Consider the following 21,205-nt stretch of genomic DNA (forward strand, 5'->3'; position numbering starts at 1 on the left):
CCATTTCAGTTTGCTTGCAGTTGTGTGCGGGTCACTGATTTAAGAAGAACTCATCTGGGCAGGTCATCTTTAACCACATGTGATTTTGTGGGGACGTGCTTCTACAATGCTTCTTTGTGAAGTATCACTTCATCTCCTTGTTCTTTATCTTTCTCCAAATGGAGTATCATTTTTTCAAGGTCTGTCTGTGTAGTTTGAGCTCCTCATGGCCAAAGGTCTTGAGTAGTTTTATTTTTTATCTGATGGCTGGATTCTAAGAGGGCAAAACATTACTTAAACATTCTCTCAAAGATTAGGTCCAGGAACTAGCTTAACTTCACTTATATTTTATCCCATTAACCAAAGCTGTCATGGAGAACATTCCTGTAGGTGGAAAGAGTATCAAAGAATGGAGGTCATCTTTCATCTGCCATACACTCTTTGAGGCATGTGGTCTAATGTGAAATCGTAATGCCATGATTTTCATATGCTTGGTTTTTATGAGAAGGAAACAAATAGTCCAAACAACTTTCTTAACAGCATTTAACTGGCATTTTTAATGAGGCAGTTCTTTGCATGGGTGCTAAAAGTCATAGGTATTTCATATCCAGCATCTACTAAATGCCATTGGTGCCTTTACCCCCATCACTGGACAATAAAAACACAATCTAAAACATTTCAAACCTCTCTGTGGTGGAGCAGACAGTACTTCTCCCAGACAAAAACCATAGATCTAATGTCTATGGTAAGATGGTAGATTTCCTAGTGAGGTTATAATCAGGTTACTGTGTTGGCTTATGCATGTATGTGCATGCTTAGTTGCTTTAGTCACATCTGACCTTTTGCAACCCCATGGACTGCAGCCCACCAGGCTCCATTGTCCATGGGATTCTCCAGGCAAGAATACTGGAGTGGGTTGCTGGACCCTCCTCCAGGGGATCTTCTCCACCCAGGGATCAGACTCAGGTCTCTTGCATCTTCTGCATCGCAGGTGGATTCTTTACTGCCAAGCCACCAGGGAAGCCCCATGTGTGGGCTGTATAGATGTAGGTAATAATAAAATGACTAGTGTCTGTTCTGTTCCAAGCCATACAACTCAAAGTTCTTACTGAGTACCTAGATCCTCTGTGTTTCTGTCAATGCAAGTCATTGCAGAACTGTAGAAACATGTAATATACACCCTGCCCTCAAGCAGGAGCTGTTATTGGAGACATGTTATTTAATCTTCAATGAAAAACATTTCATGCCACTTTGAATCTGATAAAGACATTTATTTTAGGATATTAGAAAATGTAGAAACTAAAGAACACCCACAACTTGGATTGTGCAATTCAGATGTACCACTGTTGACATCTTGATGGATCCCATTCCAGCTTTTAATATGTGTATCTGTATGTAAGGATTTGATACATATGTAACCACATATATAATAGATAACATATAGTACTTTGTAATACTTTATAATAGAGATATGCTGTTATATATAGTACTTTCTATAATATGTTTTTGCTAACTCTTATTACTGAAAAACACTAGAGTTAATTTTAAAGCAAAATATTACTTAAATGAAGTGTTAAACAGAATCAAAGGGTAAAAACATGTATGGGTAGATGCTGACCGGAGTTAGGAAGACTTCATATAGCAACTGAAGCTTCATTAGGAGCTTGAAGAATGAGTTGAATTAGGATTAACAAGTCCCAATCAATAATTTCATGGTAAGAATGGACATAATATAATTAGATGACAGTCTGGTTTTTATCTTTGCTATTTTTTCTAATAATTTTGGTAAATATGATAAGGTCTTAAAAGTTTTACCGAGTTTTGAATGTGAAAATGGTAATATGGTCAAGAGATACTGGGAAAGCAGGAGAAGGCATTGGTTCTTAAAAAGTTCTCTTAAAGGGTTGGATACCACTTAGTGACTAAACCATCATCACCACCAAAGATGCCATTAAAATCTGCATAGGATCTAAATAAACCCATAGATGTAGTCAGTGACAGTTGTGATATATTGGTCCTACAGGGAATGGTGGTGTGGGAATTTCAGAAGGTGATGAGCAAGGAAATAATAAAAGATACCCTCTAAAGAAGACATTGTTCACAGTGAGATCAGCTCCAGAATTTCTGTATTTCTGTTTCTTTCCCAAAGTGAAAGAAACCAAGCTTTTTCTTGCTGCTTTCAGTTTACTGCTTGCTATGTGGTAAAGAAGATGAGACAGTTATTACCACCCACCGTGGCAGTAAAATTTATATTCTAAACAATATTAATATATTTACCAATATTACTCATAGTATATGTAACTGAAATTACTCATATGCTAATAAAAGAAAAATAATACAAATAAATGTAAGTTGCATGAGGGCAGAAACTTTGTTTTGGTCTCTTCTCTCTCCTAACCACTCAACAGTTATTAGTATAATGTTGAATGCCTGATTACATGAATGAATGATTCCATATTGAGAAGCATGTATTTCCTTATGAAAATTGGGAGAAGAAATAAATGGCATGAACAAAAATAAGGAATTACTTCTACAGTAAATGTTAATTTTTGCCTAAGTCCTGTCTAGTAAAATGCTGTTTTATACTATTACAAATTGACTGAGTATAACCTATCTGACAGCAAATCTAGGAAATCTTTATATAAGCAAAGCAAACTTAAGATTCTCACCTACTTCTATTGTTCATTTAGCTGTAATTTATTTAAGACAATATTTTAAAAGTGACTGAAAGATTATTTTGTTAAAATTTGAGAGTGCATGATTGTTATTAAAATTCATGCTCTTATATAAAATAGAAAGCCAGAAAATGGTAAATAGAGAAACAGTGCATTATTTTAAACACCACTCAGTATAAGGTAAATTAGATCCTAAGCACTTTATAAATACTTGTTATTGAGTGAAGAAAATGGTTTGCTTGTATTATATCAAAATGAAGATGAGTCAGTAGGATAAGAAAAGGCGATTTCTAAAAGAAATAAGCATGTTAAAAGAATAATTTTAGTTCATACTTATAAATTTTTTATTAAAAAATAACCATTGCAAAATAACTAGGATAGACTCATAATGACCAATGAGCCAATGAATCCTGGTCAAATGAAAAAATGTCTGTTAGTTAATTGGAAATTCTAATGCTTCACTTGATAAAGTCAATATTTTAAGTAACGTTGTTATTCTATGCATTAGGAACTGTAAGCAGAGCCCCTATTTACAGACAACAGTGGTTAAGATTTAGTGGTTGGGAGAATCAGTTGGGAAAGTTGTTAAAAATCTGATTTCTGGTCCTTTCCACTAAAGGATCCTCATTCAGCAAGTCTGGGGTCAGCTTCCTGAACCTGCATCTGTAATTTGTATTTCAGGTGATTGTTGGGGAGGTGATCTGCAGTCTGCAACTTAGAAAAACATTTCTTGGAATGTTTGCTGCTTTGTCCCTGCTCAGAAGATTCACACTGTAAGTAATTCATGGGTACTGTTATTTGGGGGAGGGAGCATTTTTGTTATAGCTTCTGGGCATTCTTTTGGGGTTGGCCTTTCAATTAAAATTAAATTCCCCTAAAATCCTCTTTGCCTCTCTGAAATAACTGTTCATTTGTAGAACTAGAGAGGTTGGTTCCTACCTGTGGGAAAATAACTACCCTTACCCACTCAAGCCTTATGTTCACAGGTGAGACTGGTCTGAAAATTCCTTTCTTGTGTACTCTTTACTGGGTTTTGATAGCCACGTTACTTATGACTTTCTTCCCTGTCTGTGCTATGGAGCAGACTAAGTTGCCTTAGAATTAACTGCTTTTAAAAGTTTGTAAAATCCCCCTATGAGACAATGTGGACCTGATCATTTTGATAAAGGGGAGACTAGATCTTTGAGCAATTCCTCTGTTTTTCTTTTATTTGTATTTGACCTCATTGGCTATTTTTATCACTTCTAGAGTAAATTTTACATTTTTGAAAATTGTAGATTTCATTCATGTGTTCATTTTTTTTTTTGGTTGTGCCAGATTCAGTAAACTAGTTCCATATGCCTCTTTGAATTTTATCTATATTTGTGACTATCCCACCCTGTTTCTTATTTTGTGTATTTTTTTCATATCTCACTCTTTTCCCTTCAATTAGCTTATAGGTGAGTCATGGAAAAAAATGGCAGCAAGTAATCAAAATAAAATAATTTTTAAAATTAGAAAAATAATTGAAGATGAGTTTCAAAAAATTAGAAAGAAAATGGGTTTCCTTGAAGATGGGAAGAGTGGATACAAATAGACATATGAATCTGCCATTTCTCACTCCAGTTAATCTTTTAGTGTCCTTGACAAATGGGGCTTGTTCTAATGCATTTATACAATACTTACATGGAAATATAAACAAAGAATGCAGTTCTAGTTTACTAATAGTGTATGCAATTTAAAAACAGTTTTAATTTTTAACACTGATGTGTTGTTGTTCTTCCGCTGGTAAGTCATGTCTCACTCTTTGTGACCCTGTGATCAGCAGCACGACAGGCTTCCCTGTCCTTCACTATCTCCCACACTGTTGTAAGAATTACCAAACTGTGACAAAGAAAAATAAGGTGAGCAAATGCTGTTGGAAAGATGGTTCCAATAGACTTGCTCAGAGAGGTCTGCCACAAACCTTCAATTTGTAAAAAATGAAATATCTGCAAAGCACAAAGTGAAGCCCGATAAAATGAGATATGCCTGCATCTTCCATATTGAACTGGATTAAGCTTTTTCGAATGGTAAGAATGCTTAGAGATTTGTTAAAAGTCTCCTAAACATAGAGTCAAGGGTTGAGATCAGGAAATATGGCGGAAGGAGGTGGATAAGATAACCGTGAGTTGTGTTTCGTGCATGTTAGTGTTGGGTGGTCCTTCGTTATCATCAAACTCTTCCTAAATCTTAAATATGAGTGTTACCTGTCATCATTTTGTTGGGTGGTCTGGAAAGAACGAGAAGTAGTATAGTATTAAGTGTCTTAATTATACTGGATAATGTAAATCACATTTCACTTATTTTATTCTAATAGGTATGATTCTAATAGTCTTATGGGGGTAGAAATGTGGAGAAGTAGAGAATGAAGATACTTGGGCTTCTTTGTGTATGAAAGTAAAATACTCTTTTTTTTTTTGCAAAACTCATTTGTGGCACTAGAGAGGTCGTTTCCTACCTGTAGGTTTGTGATGGATTGAAGGCAGAATTCTAATAACTTTTTCAACACATGTTGACACCTGTAGTCTTTTCTTCCCCAAGGTGTCTAGTGGGTGGGCTCTGGTTATGTGCAGAATTGCTATGAAGACGCCCTCTGTCATAATAGGTGCCAGGAGCACAGCTAGTCTCAATAACTAATGGATAATGATAGGATATATTCACACCTTGGAAATGAGGTGGAGAGTTTTTTGAATTTTCTGATAGAGTTCAGCACAATGAGAATCCCCACGGAGGTACATGGGGTGAGAATCTGTCCCAGCGATAGCAGGTGATGACAGGGGACTCTGCTTCAATATGTTTTGGACAGAAAATCACAGCTTTGGTCTGCCGAAGCTGGTGAGTTGTCATCACTTATACACCAGTGGTGTTACAGACTTGTGCAATATGTCATTCCAAAAGGGTTTAGAAAGCCAGAGAGTGACTCTTATCCCACATGACATTGGCATCCCCTGGCATTGAAAATTAAATGTATGAAGTGAGAACTTCTCCAAAAACAGTAACACAAACATACCTATGAGGGCAGTAAGAAAGTGGTGCTGTTTTCCGAGTTGAGTCTAGAAAGAAAGAGGTTTGATCTCATTTATAGTAACTCAAATTACTATACAAAGTATAGACGGACCGTGTTTGGGGTGAACTTAATCCTATTTACATTTTTTAATAATTTCAGATTCTTTTAAAAAATTGTTTAGTAGAGAATGAGGGGAAGGGATAATTAGAGAGTTTGGGATCGACATGTACACACTGTTATATTTAAACTGGATAACCAACAAGGACCTACTGTATAGTACAGGGAACTCTGCTCAAAGTTATATGGCAGCCTGGATGGGAAGGGAGTTTAGGGGAGAATGAATACATGTATATGTATATCTGAGCCCCTTTGCTGTCCACCTGAAACTATCACAACATTTTTAATGAGCTATACCCCAAAATAAAAGTTAAACAATTGTTTTGATAGTCGGAGTTGGATTCCAGACTCATATTTAAAGGCCACTGTTACCCTGCAAAAAATTTGAAATTGTATTAGTACTCCAGTGTATTGGAGAGCTTTATTAAGAGTGACTCTGAGTTAGTCATGTTGAATTTCTCCATAAAGACTACTAAGTCTGTTAGTATTTCGTGGGATTCATCCAATATTAGGACTTCACAGGTGACTCATTGGTAAAGAATCTGCCTCCCAATGGCCAATGCAGGAGAGGCAGGTTCTATCCCTGGTTTGAGAAGATCCCCTGAAATAGGAAATGGCAACCTGCTCCAGTATTCTTGCCTGGAAAATTCCATGGACAGGATCCTGCTGGGCTACAGCCCATGAGACTGCAAGGAGTCCGACATGACTGACTAAACATTCGCATGCATCCAATATTGTGTGAAAAGTGAAAGTAACTCCATCAGTTTGGGGGTTTATGTTTTCCCACTTGTATGCCCCAAGGGCAGCTCATTTCCAGGGAGTGAGGTGAGGACAGATGGGACCATTCCACCTGACCAGGGCCTTGCCGAGTCATCTTGCTGAGGTCAGAGAGTCATAGCAACTAAACCCTTCCTACGCTAAGGGAGTCACTGCTTGGCCATTCAGTTCTGGTCAGTTTGGGGTTCCTGCCTGACCTAAAAGTCTGTTCTCTACGAGTTAGGAAAAAGGCAGGGTCAGCTGAGTAGACATTCCAGGTCATGCTGACCTGTGATCCTAAGATTTGAACATTGGACTTTTTAAAAAAATAATGATTTCCTGTCTGATCTTTTCCTGGTATATATTTTCATCTGTTCAAATTTGCCCCTGTTCCTTTTTGAAAACAACTGCTTTCCTGAACCCCATGTTGGGGTAAGCCTAACTTTCACAAGCCATATTCCTGTTTGGGAATTGCATAGCACTCTTTGAAAATGCTTTCCAGTAGTTTGAGAGAGTTTAATTATTTGACCAGTACGATTTCAGCCCCTCAGTAGATATTGTGTTGCCTTATGAAAATGCAGTTTCACTACGCTGTTGCAAGGTTGTGAGTTTATCACAGTCCCAAATATTTAGATAGAACCTGAAAATATAGTCAGTTAAGCCAAGTGTGATGTGTCTTAATGACAACATTGCTTCAATTATTCAGCTTCCGTTTCCTTTCTCTAGGATGTGAGTAGATTTTTAAAAATTTAACTTGGTTGATTTCTGGTCCTCTGAAGACAGTGTCTGTGATTAAACTTCATCCTCCCTTTCCCAGATCCAGTGTCTACCTCAAATTTGTTCCTGCTGAGTGTTGGCAAGTTCACAGTCTCAGTTAGATTTTTCCTTCTAGCCTTTCTCAAAACTGCTTTCTCTTCTTTCTGTATGTCTTAGGGTTTTGCTTGGGCATGCATTTGAGAGTTTTTAGGGTTTTGTCTTAAGATCCTTGAATTGGAATCTTTAAGTTCCCGTCAAGTATCACCCAGAAGCTGGCAGCCCTGCCTTTCCACGCTGGTCCTTCAGCAGCATCACTTAGCGTAGAGGCCAGTTTCATCCTTTTTTCCAGAAGAACCACTGAAATAGCTTGTACCAGTGTGCATGCTGAGAGAGGCACGCTGCTGGACTCTACCTCCCGAGTTGACTTTTCAGGCTTAGAAAAGTCCTCCAACCTTCCACACTATACTACCCATTTGCAAAATATTGACCAGTCAAAAAATGAATCAAGTTTGTAAATAAACAGTGGATGAGTTCCTGTGACTATGTCATCCTGTTCCTTATGAGTTTTCAGATGTTAGCCATGAGATGTGCCCTAGAATCCCATAAATGCAAGAGTGTTAGACCTTTAGGTTAGTCCATGCAAGTGAGTAAAGGGCTTTTCTGAACAAGAGTGCTAAGATTTCAAACAATTCCTTTGTTTTTAACCTAAAGATGAGTGTGAAAAAGAAAAGTCATTTTGTTTGCTTTCTCAATTCTAAACAGTTTACCTATGGATATATGTATCCGGAGGCTATAGAGGTGATGGGCTTGGGATCAAAAGGTGAGATGAATCTGAGCTGCCAGAGCCTGGAGACAGAGACAGAAGAGGCTGAGCTTTGAGATGGGGTCACCTTGATGACCCTTGCTCCAGGCATGCACTTGTCATTGTGTGTCTAAGTACAAAAGAATCTGGGAAGCAAAACTTGCATTCAGCCACATGGTCTCTGCAGAACCTCTCTTAAGACTGTGGGATCTTTCCTTTCATTTGACATGGACCTCAGGTGGTCACAGACGTGTCCTACTCAGAGAACAGAGGTAACCTCAGTGTCATCCAGCTGTGGTGGTTTTAGGTGTGGTACAACCCAGCTGGATTCTGTACAGGATTTCATAGGAAGCAGGTTGAGTGTATGCTTAGAAATGAAAGAAACCAAGAAGGAAGGAGAGGAACTCTCCAACACGAGAATTCAGATGACTGCTCCATCAAGGAACTCCTTTCCAGAAAAATGAGGGAGACGGAAAAGGAAGTGTCAATCCACTCCAGTATTCTTCGCTGGAAAATCCCATGTATGGAGGAGCCTGGTGGGCTACAGTCCATGGGGTCGCAGAGTCTGTCACAACTGAGCAACTGATACCCACACACAGGGGCAAAACATTGAGTCAGTGATCATCAGAGCATCACTTCAGGCAAATTGAGACAAATAAATAGGTGGGAAACTGCCTCATAATTTCCCCCAATAACTTGGATCTCTGATTTTCTATAAGAAGGTTATTTATTTTTTAAATTAATTTTTTAATTGAAGGATAATTGCTTTACAGAATTTTGTTGTTTTCTGTCAAACCTCAACATGAATCAGCCATAGGTACATATATATCCCCTCCCTTTTGAACCTCCCTCCCATCTTCCTCCCCATCCCACCCCTCTAGGTTGATACAGAGCCCCTGTTTGAGTTTCCTGAGCCATATAACAAATTCCCATTGCCTATCTACTTTACAGATGGTAATATAAGTTTCCATGTTACTCCTTCCAAACATCTCACCCTCTCCTCCCCTCTCCCCATGTCCATAAGTCTATTCTCTATGTCTGTTTCTCCATTGCTGCCCTGTATATAAGTTCTTCAGTACCATTCTTCCAGATTGCGTATATATGTGTTAGAATATGGTATCTATCTTTCTCTTTCTGACTTACTTAACTCTTTATAATAGGTTCTAGGTTCATCCACCTCATCAGAACTGACTCAGATGCATTCCTTTTTATGGCTGAGTAATATTCCATTGTGTATATGTATCACAACTTCTTTATCCATTCATCTGTCAGTGGACATCTAGGTTGCTTCCATGTTATAGCTGTTGTAATTGGTGCTGCAAGGAACAATGGGATACATGTGTCTTTTTCAAGCCCAGTTTACTCAGGGTATATGCCTAGGAGTGGGATTGCTGGGTCATATTGTGGTTTTATTCCTAGTTTTTTAAGGAATCTCCATACTGTCTTCCATAGTGGCTGTATCAATTTACATTCCCACCAACAGTGCAAGAGCGTTCCCTTTTCTCCACACCCTCTCCAGCATTTATTGTTTGTGGACTTTTAGATGATGGCCATTCTGACCGGTATGAGGTGATATCTCATTGTAGTTTTGATTTGCATTTCTCTAATAGTGAGTGATGTTGAGCATCTTTTCATGTGTTTGTTAGGCATCTGTATGTCTTCTTTGGAGAAATGTCTATCTAGGTCTTTTCCCCACTTTTTGATTGGGCTGTTTGTTTTTCTGGCATTGAGTTGTATGAGCTGCTGTCCATTTTGGAAATTAATCCTTTGTCAGTTGTTTTATTTGCTATTATTTTCTCCCATTCTGAGGGTTATCTTTTCACCTTGCTTATAGTTTCCTTTGCTGTGCAAAAGCTTTTAAGTTTAATCAGGTCCCACTTGTTTACTTTTGTTTTAATTTCCATTACTGCAGGAGGTGGGTCATAGAGGATCTTGCTTTGATTTATGTCACTGAGTGTTCTGCCTATGTTTTCCTTTAAGAGGTTTATAGTTTCTGGTCTTACATTTAGGTCTTTAATCCATTTTGAGTTTATCTTTGTGTGTGGTGTTAGGAAGTGTTCTAATTTCATTCTTTCATATGTAGCTGTCCAGTTTCCCAGCACCATTTATTGAAGAGGCTGTCTTTGACCCATTGTATATTCTTGCCTCCTTTGTCAAAAATAAGGTACCCATAGGTACATGGATGTATTTCTGGGCTTTCTATCTTGTTCCATTGGTCTATATTTCTGTTTTTGTGCCAGTACCATACCGTCTTGATGACTGTAGCTTTGTAGTATAATCTGAAGTCAGAAAGGTTGATTCCTCCAGCTCCATTCTTCTTTCTCAAGACTACTTTGGCTATTCAGAGTCTTTTGTGTTTTCATATGAATTATGAAAGTTTTTGTTGTAGTTCTGTAAAAAATGCCATTGGTAATTTGGTAGAGATCACATTGAATCTGTACACTGCATTTGGTAGTATAATCATTTTCACAACATTGATTCTTCCTATCCAGGAACATGAAATATATCTCCATCTGTTTATGTCATCTTTGATTTCTTTCATTAGTGTCTTATAATTTTCTGTGTACAGTTCTTTAGTCTCCTTAGGTAAGTTTATTCCTAGATATTTAATTCTTTTTGTTGCAATGGTGAATGAGATTGATTCCTTAATTTCTCTTTCTGATTTTTCATTGTTAGTATACAGAAATGCAAGTGATTTCTGTGTATTGATTTTGTATCCTGCAACTTTGCTAAATTCACTGATTAGCTCTAGTAATTTTATGATACTATCTTTAGGGTTTTCTATGTATAATATCGGAGAAGGCAATGGCACCCCACTCCAGTACTCTTGCCTGGAAAATCCCATGGATGGAGGAGCCTGGTAGGCTGCAGTCCATGGGGTCGCTAAGAGTCAGACTACGACTGAGTGACTTCACTTTCACTTAGAAGGGTATGGCAACCAGTATTGGCCAATATGCTCCAGTATTCTTGCCTGTTGAAAACCATCCCTGACAGGGAAGCCTGGTGGGCCACAGTCTACAGGGTCGCAAGGAGTCAGACACTACCGAAGTGACCCTGCATGCATAGGCGGAAGACGTTTTTTGCCTGTGGCAGCTTTGCCCCAGTGAGAGTTGAGCATGAACGTGGTGCAGCTGCTTGGCTTGTGGGGACCCTGGTGCCGCCAAGTGTGCAGGGATTCAGACTGCTTCCACCCCAGGAGTTATGGCCCTATCAGAGTCTTTTCTTCGAGCCTCTTGTAGCTGGTGATCAGAAGGCTTTGTTGGCCAGTCTTTCTCCACAGCTCTGCCCTTTCTGGCACTTACAGGGCTTCCTTACCTGGGGTCCTTCTCTGTTGTTCAGCGTGTCAGGCACATAGAGTCCCTCTCCACCCCCTGCCTGGGGTCCTACTCTGTAGATCAGGGCGTCAGGCACTTAACAAGGCATCCTGGATGGGGTCTTACTCTTGTAGTTCAGTGCATCAGGCATTTGATGGGCCAGCCTCTCTATTGTTCAGCTGCCGATCCTGGCATGTGGGGAGTGAGAGGCTGTGGTGATGGCTCCATACCCTATGCGTGACTCAGCAGTATCGCCTTGCTTCCATGACTGCCTGGCTTTCCTCCACAGGCATTTCCCACCACAATCTCCTCCCTCACATCCCCTCAATCCGTCTCTCCACAGTCAACAGCAGCCCTCGCACTGGGATTGCTCCAGTATCCCTAAATTCCAGCTCCCAGCCACTGCACCTTCCAGGGGACCTGTATCCCTATTTGTGGTATGTATGGCTCTGGGGGCAAGGAAGGACTGTCTGATTCTCATTCCATTTTGGCTGCCACAGAGCTGCTGTTTCACTCTCAGCCTTAAATGTTTCTCCTCTGACTCAGACAGTTGCCCTGATGTGGGGATCAGAGCCCTGCTTCAGTTCCACCACTGGCTGAGGGCAGGTCCAGTCCTACTAACACTCCTGTTTCCCCCTCTAGTTCCTTCATCCCACCCAGTTTTGCCTGGCTCTACATATTCTTTTCCACTGATCAGGTCCTCCTGTCCACTCTTGGCTGGTGTTCTGCATGCACTTATGTGTCTGAAGATGTATTTCTGATGTATCTGTGAAGAGAGATGTACTCCATGTCCACCTAACCCTCTGCCATCTTGTGCTCTCTATAAGAAGGCTGTTTTAACAGGGGCTTGTGCTATTGACAGAAAAGTAGAGTTAGTGTAAATGCTGAGGTCGTAGACGTTACATATCAGGGGAAATCCAACCAGACAAGTTATTTCAGGCCCTTCCATTTATACTTGAGTTATTTTATTTTTCTCCTTTCAGTATTAACTGGATTAATCTACAGAGCAATACTCTAGTTGTTGCTGGCTTCTGGTTTCTCTCTTTGTTTTTTGGATTACTATTGATTATTTGAATATTTTGAGGAATATAAACCATTTCCCATCTTCTAGGTAAAGAAGTACATATTTAGAACGTAGGCAAACCAGAAAATTGTAGCTCAGAAAAGCTGCTTGGTCTCCTTGGGAAGAAAGCTGTCCTTTTTCTTTTTCTGTTTCTTTACTTGTAGTCTTTGTCTGAAATTTTAACATTTATTGTCCACGTGATTATAATTTCTTTGCGTGTGTGCTAAGTCACTTTAGTTGTGTCCAACTCTTTGCAGCCCTGTAGACTGTAGCCCGCCAAACTCTTCTGTCCATGGGATTCTCCAGGCAAGAATACTGGAGTGGGTAGCTGTTCCCTTCCTCCAGAAGATCTTCCTGATTTGGGGATTGAACTGAGTCTCTTATGTCTCCTGCATTGGCTGGCGGGTTCTTTACCACTAGCACCACCTGGGAAGTTATAATCTCTTTGTGGGGGAGGGTGGGTGCCAGAATCATGAGACCTGTCTTATTTTCAGACTCTCAAAGCAAGATTATTTCTGAGAATGCATTTCTCAAAATATATATCACAGGCAGTGATTTGTACTTGTTTCAACTGGGAGTTTTGTAGCTGTGGTTTCTGTCAGTAGGACAGCATTTCTTGTTAGGTTGGTTCAGTATTATATTGATTAGTTCTTCCTTCCATACTCCAAGGACACTGTTTTTCCTTTGCAGAATATATCTTGAGTCAGTGTTAAACTTTCAGTGTTAAATCTATTGTAGACCTCTCCTTTTTATGGTTGGAGAGAATTTTCAACTCACTCAGCATTCTTGTATGTATATAACAAATTACATTTTGTGTTCCCATATGCCTTGTATCATTGGCATTGTTTATTTTGGTTTGGGAGTCCTAGGGACCTCTGGATCTTACTACTTCTCCTGGAAAGTGTACAGTAGATTTCCAGAATGCCTGTTGTATTGTATGAGAAGGTACATTCATCACAGAGTTTATAATTTAAGAGGTTGTTGTGGTCTTCTTCATCCAGATATGCTATTATGGTCAGAAAAATCACCCACATGAATGTTTGGACCTTCCCCCTTGCCATCACCTTATGGCCCAATGGTCCCTTGGCCTACTGAATTAGAAACAATCAAGATTTGTAGAAAGTCATCCAGCCATGTCTGACTAGCAGAGAGCAGAGACACTGGAAATAGCATGTCATTTTTAAGTTAAAGTGTCCAACTTTTTGTATGTTTTCATTTTAAAATGTAGAAAAGGGTGACACTTGGCTGTCAGAGATAACATTCCTGACACTTTTGCATTTCTACATTTGGGATTTTAAATTTCAGTTATGATGTTGACTTAAAGCATCTTAGAGCATCAATACAGGATTTATAAAAGTAAAAGTTAATTCCTCTACTATATATACTTAAGATTTTTGCTGCCAGGTGTACAAAAATCATAAAAGAGTTTCTGTAATCTAAATCACCAAACTAATTTCAGTTTTATCTATTCTTTGAAATTGTTGTTGTAGTTGCTAAAGTGTGTCTAACTCTTTGAGACGCCATGGACTGTAGCCCACCAGGCTCCTCTGTCCATGGAATTTTCCAGGCAAGAATACTGGAGCGGGTTGCCATTTTCTCCTCCAGGGGATCTTCCTAAGCCAGGGATCAAACCCATGTCTCCTGAATTGCAGGCAGATTCTTTATCACTGAGCCACCTGGGAAGACCAGTTCTTTGAAATACACTGCATTAAATATGGTGAGATGGTGTGAAACATGTACTTTCTGTAGCACCACAGGTAAATCACCAAATCCATATCCCCTCCTCCCAATGGAAATGTCAATGACAAGAAAGTCAATGACAAGACACTTCAGATGGTGTGAGCTCTACAAACATGGAGATTGTATAATGTGATGCAGCGCTGTTGACCTCAACTGCCCCATCCCACTCCTGTGAATCCCTCCTTACCCTGCCCTGCAGGTGTGGCTCCCTGCAAGGATGACCATCTGCCTCCGTTTGCCTGAAAGTGAAAGTCACCCAGTCATGTCCAACTCTTTGCGACCCCGTGGACTATACAGTCCATGGAATTCTCCAGGCCAGCATACTGGAGTGGGTAGCCTTTCCCTTTTCCAGGGGATCTTCCCAACCCAGGGATCGAACCCAGGTGTCCTGCATTGCAGGCTGATTTTTTTTTTTTTTACCAGCTGAGCCACAAGGGAAGCCCAAAAATACTGGAGTGTGTATCCTATCCCTTCTCCAGGGGATCTTCCCAACCCAGGAATTGAACCAGGGTTTCCTGCATTGCAGGTGGATTATTTACCAACTGAGCTATGAGGGAAGCCCTGGACTTCTCCCAATTTTAGTACCCAAAGTCTCATGTCCCAGGAAGCGCCTTAGTCCCAGGCAACCAGGACAGCTGGTCTACCTATCCTGCAGCCATGTTCTGGTTCGTGAGCCTCCCCTAGGGCCATGACTGACACAGCCCATGGTCCGTGATGTTGTGAAATTAGACCGGTCACCTTCTCTGCTCTGGGGATTCTGAATGCTGAACTGAGAGAAATTTACTAGGAGACTAGGGGTTGTTTTACAACAGTTATATTAAATGCAGTTCTTTAGAGCAGTTCCACATCAAATGCATGTTAAAATCACCTGGGACACTTAAAACATACTGCTGAGTAGGCCTGGGCCCCTGAAACCGATTTAATTGGTTTGAGATGGAGCCTGCATATGGTACTTTAAAGCAGTCTTATCTGTTGGTTCTAGGTTGTAGCCAAAGTCCGTCATCCACTGCTCTTAAAAAAAAGATATACAAACCCCTAAAACTTCCAGAAATGAGGTTTCTGGAATTGCCTTGATTTTTGCTATTTCTGAAGCTTGCATATTCAACAATTTATTGGATTCAGTTCAGTTCAATTCAGTTGCTCAGTTATATCCGACTCTTTGCAACCCCATAAATCTCAACACGCCAGGCCTCCCTGTCCATCACCAACTCCCGGAGTTCACTCAAACTCATGTCCATCGAGTCGGTGATGCCATCCAGCCATCTCATCCTCTGTCATCCCCTTATCCTCCTGCCCCCAATCCCTCCCAGCATCAGGGACTTTTACAATGTGTCAACTCTTCACGTGAGGTGGCCAAAGTATTGGAGTTTCAGCTTCAACATCAGTCCTTCCAATGAACACCCAGGACTCATCTCCTTTAGGATGGGCTGGTTGGATCTCCTTGCAGTCCAAGGGACTCTCAAGAATCTTCTCCAACACCACAGTTCTGATTACAGGTACTCTAATACCATCCTAGTAACTCAATTAAAAAAAAAATCTACCTTTACAACCAAAAGAAACACAAATATTATACAAAGTCAGTTTTTCCAAGTTTTCTACTTTGGGTAAAGCAGTTGGAGAATATGGATCAACACAAGGTACAGTGATGAAGGAAAGACTTTTGCTTAGGACCCAAGAATAACAGTATTATAGCTAAGGCCAAAGCCTCAGCATAGCACATATTAAACATTCAAGCATCATGAACTGAATGAATTAATTGATGAATTCCATAGCCCCATGCTATGGAATTTGGATCAAAAACCAGATGATCATTTAGAGTTAAGTTATAGGAAAAACTATCATCCCAAATAAACTAATATGCTTTTCATTTTAAAAATAAAATATTAGAACAGCTGTAGCACTCTGTTTTCCATTATTTTGTCTCTGTTGCCAGGAAACATAGAACCAAAATTATGCTTAATTAGTAAGCATATTTCCATATGTTTAAAGCACTTTTTATTTTCTGTTCCTTTCCAAAGTTTACAGTTTTTCTTTTTATTCAAATTGTTATATTTCATGAGTCTCACATATTAAGCTGTTTTAAAGTTTCTTTTGAACTAAAATGTTACAGACTAAAAGGAACAAAAAATTTAAGAATGACATGTTCATAAGATGAAAGTCACTATGAAAACTCGTGGACATGGCTTTTGGAGATAAAGATCTTTTAAATTACAAATGCTGATAAATAAGTGCTATGATAATAAATTTGGGGAAAAAATCAGAATTTAGACAAGGAAATATTTTCAGAACATGCTTCATACAAAAAATTAATATTTTTAATATAAAAATCTTGTAAGTAAAAAGATAAAGGATAAAAATCCAATAAAAATGAGCAAAGATTATAACAATTCACAAAATTAAAAAGGCTAATAATCACATTAAAACATGTTCATCATTACAAGTAGTCAAAATTAAGCAAATTATGACAAGAATAAGATGTTTTATTTTTCAAATAGGCAAAGGTTTTTAAAATATCCAAGGTTGTCAAAAATTATGTATAAATAAGAACTGTTGACTGGGATCAATAAGTAGAAATGGAATGATATTTCTAGAGGACAAATTGATAATATAGATTAAGGTATTCATAGTTTTGCAACTCTGAAAGTACAGTTGATCCTCAGTATCCATCGGTTCCTCATCAGAGAATTCAGCCAACCACAAATGGAATATATTCAGAAAAAAAAAAAAATCCAGATTGTTCCAAAAAGCAAAACTTGAATTTGTAGTGTGCCCTGGCAACTATTTATATGCATTTACATTGTATTTATAGCTTTCATATAGCATTAAAATTGTATTAGCTGTTTTAAGTAATCTAGAGGTGATTTAAAATATATGGGAGAATGTGCATAGGTTATATTCAAATTCTAGGCTATTTTATGTAAAAGACTTGAGCACCTGAAGATTTTGGTATCCATTGGGGTCCTGGAACCTGTCACCCATGGATATAGAGGGATGATTATACTCATAACTCATACATGTTATAATGAAAGTGAAAGTCGCTCAGTCATGTCCAACTCTTTGCCACCCCATGGACTATATAGTCCATGGAATTCTCCAGGCCAGAATACTGGAGAGGGTAGCCATTCCCTTCTCCAGGTGTTCTTCCCAACCCAGGGATCGAACATAAATTAAAAGCAAATACTTATGTGCACTTTTACTCTGTGTGTGCACACACACATACATATAGCAAAATTCTTACTAGGATATTGACCTGTACTACTCTTATTGATGATTTTTATTGTCCTTTCTATAATTCTTACATTACTTTAATGAATGTATTATTAAAAATCAATAAAGTTTGTCTAGTAATTTGTAACCAATATATATAAAAGCCATTCTCTTGATTTCATACTATTCTGAAATATAGTTCTGTATTCGCTATAGTTCACTATAGTCTTTATAGCTATATTAGTTGTTTCCTAAAGGTGAAAGTGTTAGTCACTCAGTCGTGTCTGACTCTTTTACAGCCCCAGGGACTATAGCCTGCCTGGCTTCTCTGTCCAGGATTTCCCAGGCAAGAATCCTGGAGTGGGTTGCCATTTCCTTCTCCAGGGGGTCTTCCCGACCCAGGGATCGAACCGGGGTCTCCCTCATTGCAGGCAGATTCTTTACCATCTGAGCTACCCGGGGTGTAATGTTGAGAAATTGGATGTGTGTATGAGCTATAATTCTCTGATGGAGGCTGGATTGACTTGCCCAGACTCTGAATTTATTCTTAACTGTTGAAATATGTCCATGAATTGGGAAGGAAAGGGTGCATGAGGGAAGAAACCTATTGTGTACCTTTAAATTCTTTTAAAGCTTCTGCATAACTACTGATATATGCTTTGGTTATAAATATTGTAGACAATCATAAAATTGCATTTGAACATGTTTGTTAGAATTAGTAGACTTTACTTCCATACCAGAAAATTAGGATACAAACCTTAATTGTGATAACCCACGGAAAATATCTTTTGTGGATTAAAAGCTATAATCAAAGCCTTTATGTGAATAGTTACATTTTGGAATAGAAGGGGTTATTTAAACATTGAGAATATATCAATCATTTCCATTTCACTATGACCATTGCATGTTCCTTAGACTATTAAATATATTTATATACATATGATTAGCAATATATATAAAACCAAATTTTGCAATGATTTGTTTGACAGAAAATTTTAATAACCTTTATTAATTTTGAAACATTATTAAATATGAAGTATAGGATTAGATGCTTTATATAACATGTCATTTAATTCTCCTCTTAACCATTTAAGGTATGTAGCATTATTCCCATTGTAATGGGAATGATGAAAATAAATTGTTTACTCAAAGATGAATTATCTTTTGTCATCACCTTTATTTTAAAAATATATAATTAGAATCTGTAATCTTCTAAGTCCTATGACTGTTTTATATACTTATTTGCCAGAACAGATTTTTTTTCTTGCATCATATGCATTTTAGGTAATCACAAACTCTGTATATCTATTAGTATATCTTAGTGTAAGGAGAAATTGAGGCTATTGCTTTTGAGTTTCTGCTCATAATATAGAAATGTGTACTACCCTGAATTTATACAAGTATTAATAAAAATAATTGGTGAGACTTCTGAAGAATTCCATTAAGCACTGAACATGGTCTTTCAAATTCAGTATTTTAAAATATCATGCCTAATACTAAAATATAATACAGGGAAAAGTAAACTATAAATAAATTACATATGCATTGCATTTTTAAAATATTAATGATATGAATTACCTTATTCTATTTTATTTAACTAGAACCTGCATTTCCAAAAATCTCCTTTGAGAATTTTGATGCAGCCAGCCTATGTGATGCTTTTTTGAAATTCCTAAACTGTTCTATGACTAAATAAGTTTGCAAAATGCTAGGTTAAGTGAAATTAAATAAATTATTTGGTGTGGGACATCACAGAATTTTTAAATGGCAGATATACTTTGAAAATTGCCCTAAGAATACTATAGTATGCACCATTTCTCAAATGTATTTGACCCCAGAATCCTATTTAAAGGAAACATACCTTGGGACTCAAGTCCTATGAAACACTGAGAGTTTATGACATCTGGTCCTGTGTTGCTAGAGTGGAAATAATGAAAATGGCTTTATTTTTGGCAGCCAGAATGCCCTCTCAGGTGACACTGCCATCCCCAAATGAGCAAATATTTCTTACCAATAACTATCATACACACAAACAGTACTTATGTCCCTAATGGTTTGCTATCTCAACACATGATTTGAACTTGAAGGCCATTTGAATGAAGAGTCTATTAGAATATGTATAATCACATTTGATGAACAAAATAATACACCATTTAACGGAATCCTTAAACCTATATTGGAGTAACATATCTAACTAAAAATTATTGCCTTATAATATCTTTGATTAATAGTAGAAGATATGTTTTAAATCATAACAGATATGTTTTTAATCAAAATTCAGCATCAAAAGTGACAAGCACAGAGGGTTTTTAGGGCAGCAAAATGAATCTGGATGATACTCTAATGGTGGATACATGTCATTATACATATGTCAAAACCCACTGAATGTACAACACCAAGAGTGAACCCTGATGTAAGCTATGGACTTTGAGTGATAATGATGTATCAATGCGGGTTTATCAGTTATAAAAAATTGTATCCCTCAGGGGTGGGATGTTGATAGTGGGGAGGCCATGTATGTGTGGTTCTTGGAAATATACCTTCCACTCAATTTTGCTGTGAGCCTAAAACTGCTCTTAAAAATAGTGTATTAAAAAAAAAAGTGACAAGGTTATACGTTTTCAAAACATGAAGAGGAACCTCTTTTTCTCTCTTCTAATGGAGGCATAAGTTGAATGAAGATAAAAGCACAGGATTGTTGGGAAATATAATGGATTTATAGAAACTTTATGCTCTAAGCACATGTCACGTAAAAATAGGTCAGTAAAAGCTTTTGCACATGGATGGATAATCGCAGCACTACTGATACCAGATATCTCAATGGCCAGAAATTCTTCAGATGCATTTCCTTTTTTCATAGAATTATTACCGACAAATAGGAAAGTCAGTTTTATTTCAGAGAAGACCAAATATGCACACAAAAAATCCCTAAAATATCACTGATAGCCAAGTTTGACGTTTTTTAAAAATTGAAATATAGTTGATTTACAATATTGTGTTAGTTTTACAGAGAAGTGATTCAGTTACACACACACACATATATATTCAGATTCTTTTCTATTATAGGTTATTACAAGATAGTGACTATAGTTCCTTGTGCTATACAATAAATCCTTGTTGCTTATCTCTTTTACATATATTTTAGTGTGTTTGACATTTCTTGAAATCAAAATTTACTTTAATGGATTTATCGCTTTTAATTAGGAGTACAGGTTTTCCATAGAACCCTTGAGTTAGTAATAGAAATGCGAAGTGTAACTTGGAGGATATATGATCTAAGGGTAATTAGTTTAAAGGAAAAGTCACTTAATGAAGACTGTGGACAAAGTGCATGAAACATAGAAAAGATTTTTGCTTTCTACCCAATTGAGTCATTCTAGATTCTAAGTCTTAAGTATAAATGTTGGGGGGACTTCCCTGGCAGTCCAGTGGTTAAGACTTCACCTTTGAGTGCACGCGCTGTGGATTCAATCCCTGGTTGGGGAGATAAAACCTCACATGCCTCACAGCAACGAAATTAAAACATAAAACAGAAACAATATTGTAACAAATTAAATAAAGACTTTAAAAAATGGTCTACATAAAAAAAAGTTCAATAATAAATGAATAGATAAATAAATATTGGCATTTGAGAAAGTGTGGCCATCTGTTTTAGTTTTTATTTTATATTTATTTATTATTAAAATGTTATTGATTTATAATTGACATGCAGTATTACATTAGTTTCATATGTACAGCCTGGTGAGTCAACATTTGACTACCTTGAGA

The 21,205-nt window shown here is 37.8% G+C and overlaps 1 protein-coding gene across 3 annotated transcripts in view; it reads left to right on the forward strand.

Moving 5' to 3' along the window:
* LOC122429059 overlaps positions 1-21,205 on the forward strand; it is a 775,926-nt gene that overhangs the window by 598,155 nt on the left and 156,566 nt on the right. For all 3 annotated transcript variants that reach the window (XM_043449193.1, XM_043449190.1, XM_043449194.1), the window contains exon 7: positions 3,336-3,427. In XM_043449193.1, the coding sequence (XP_043305128.1) occupies positions 3,336-3,427 (92 nt within the window). The remainder of the gene's footprint in view (positions 1-3,335; positions 3,428-21,205) is intronic.

The sequence above is a fragment of the Cervus canadensis genome, chromosome 28 (assembly GCF_019320065.1).
Source record: "Cervus canadensis isolate Bull #8, Minnesota chromosome 28, ASM1932006v1, whole genome shotgun sequence".
In the NCBI taxonomy this organism is placed as follows: domain Eukaryota; kingdom Metazoa; phylum Chordata; class Mammalia; order Artiodactyla; family Cervidae; genus Cervus; species Cervus canadensis.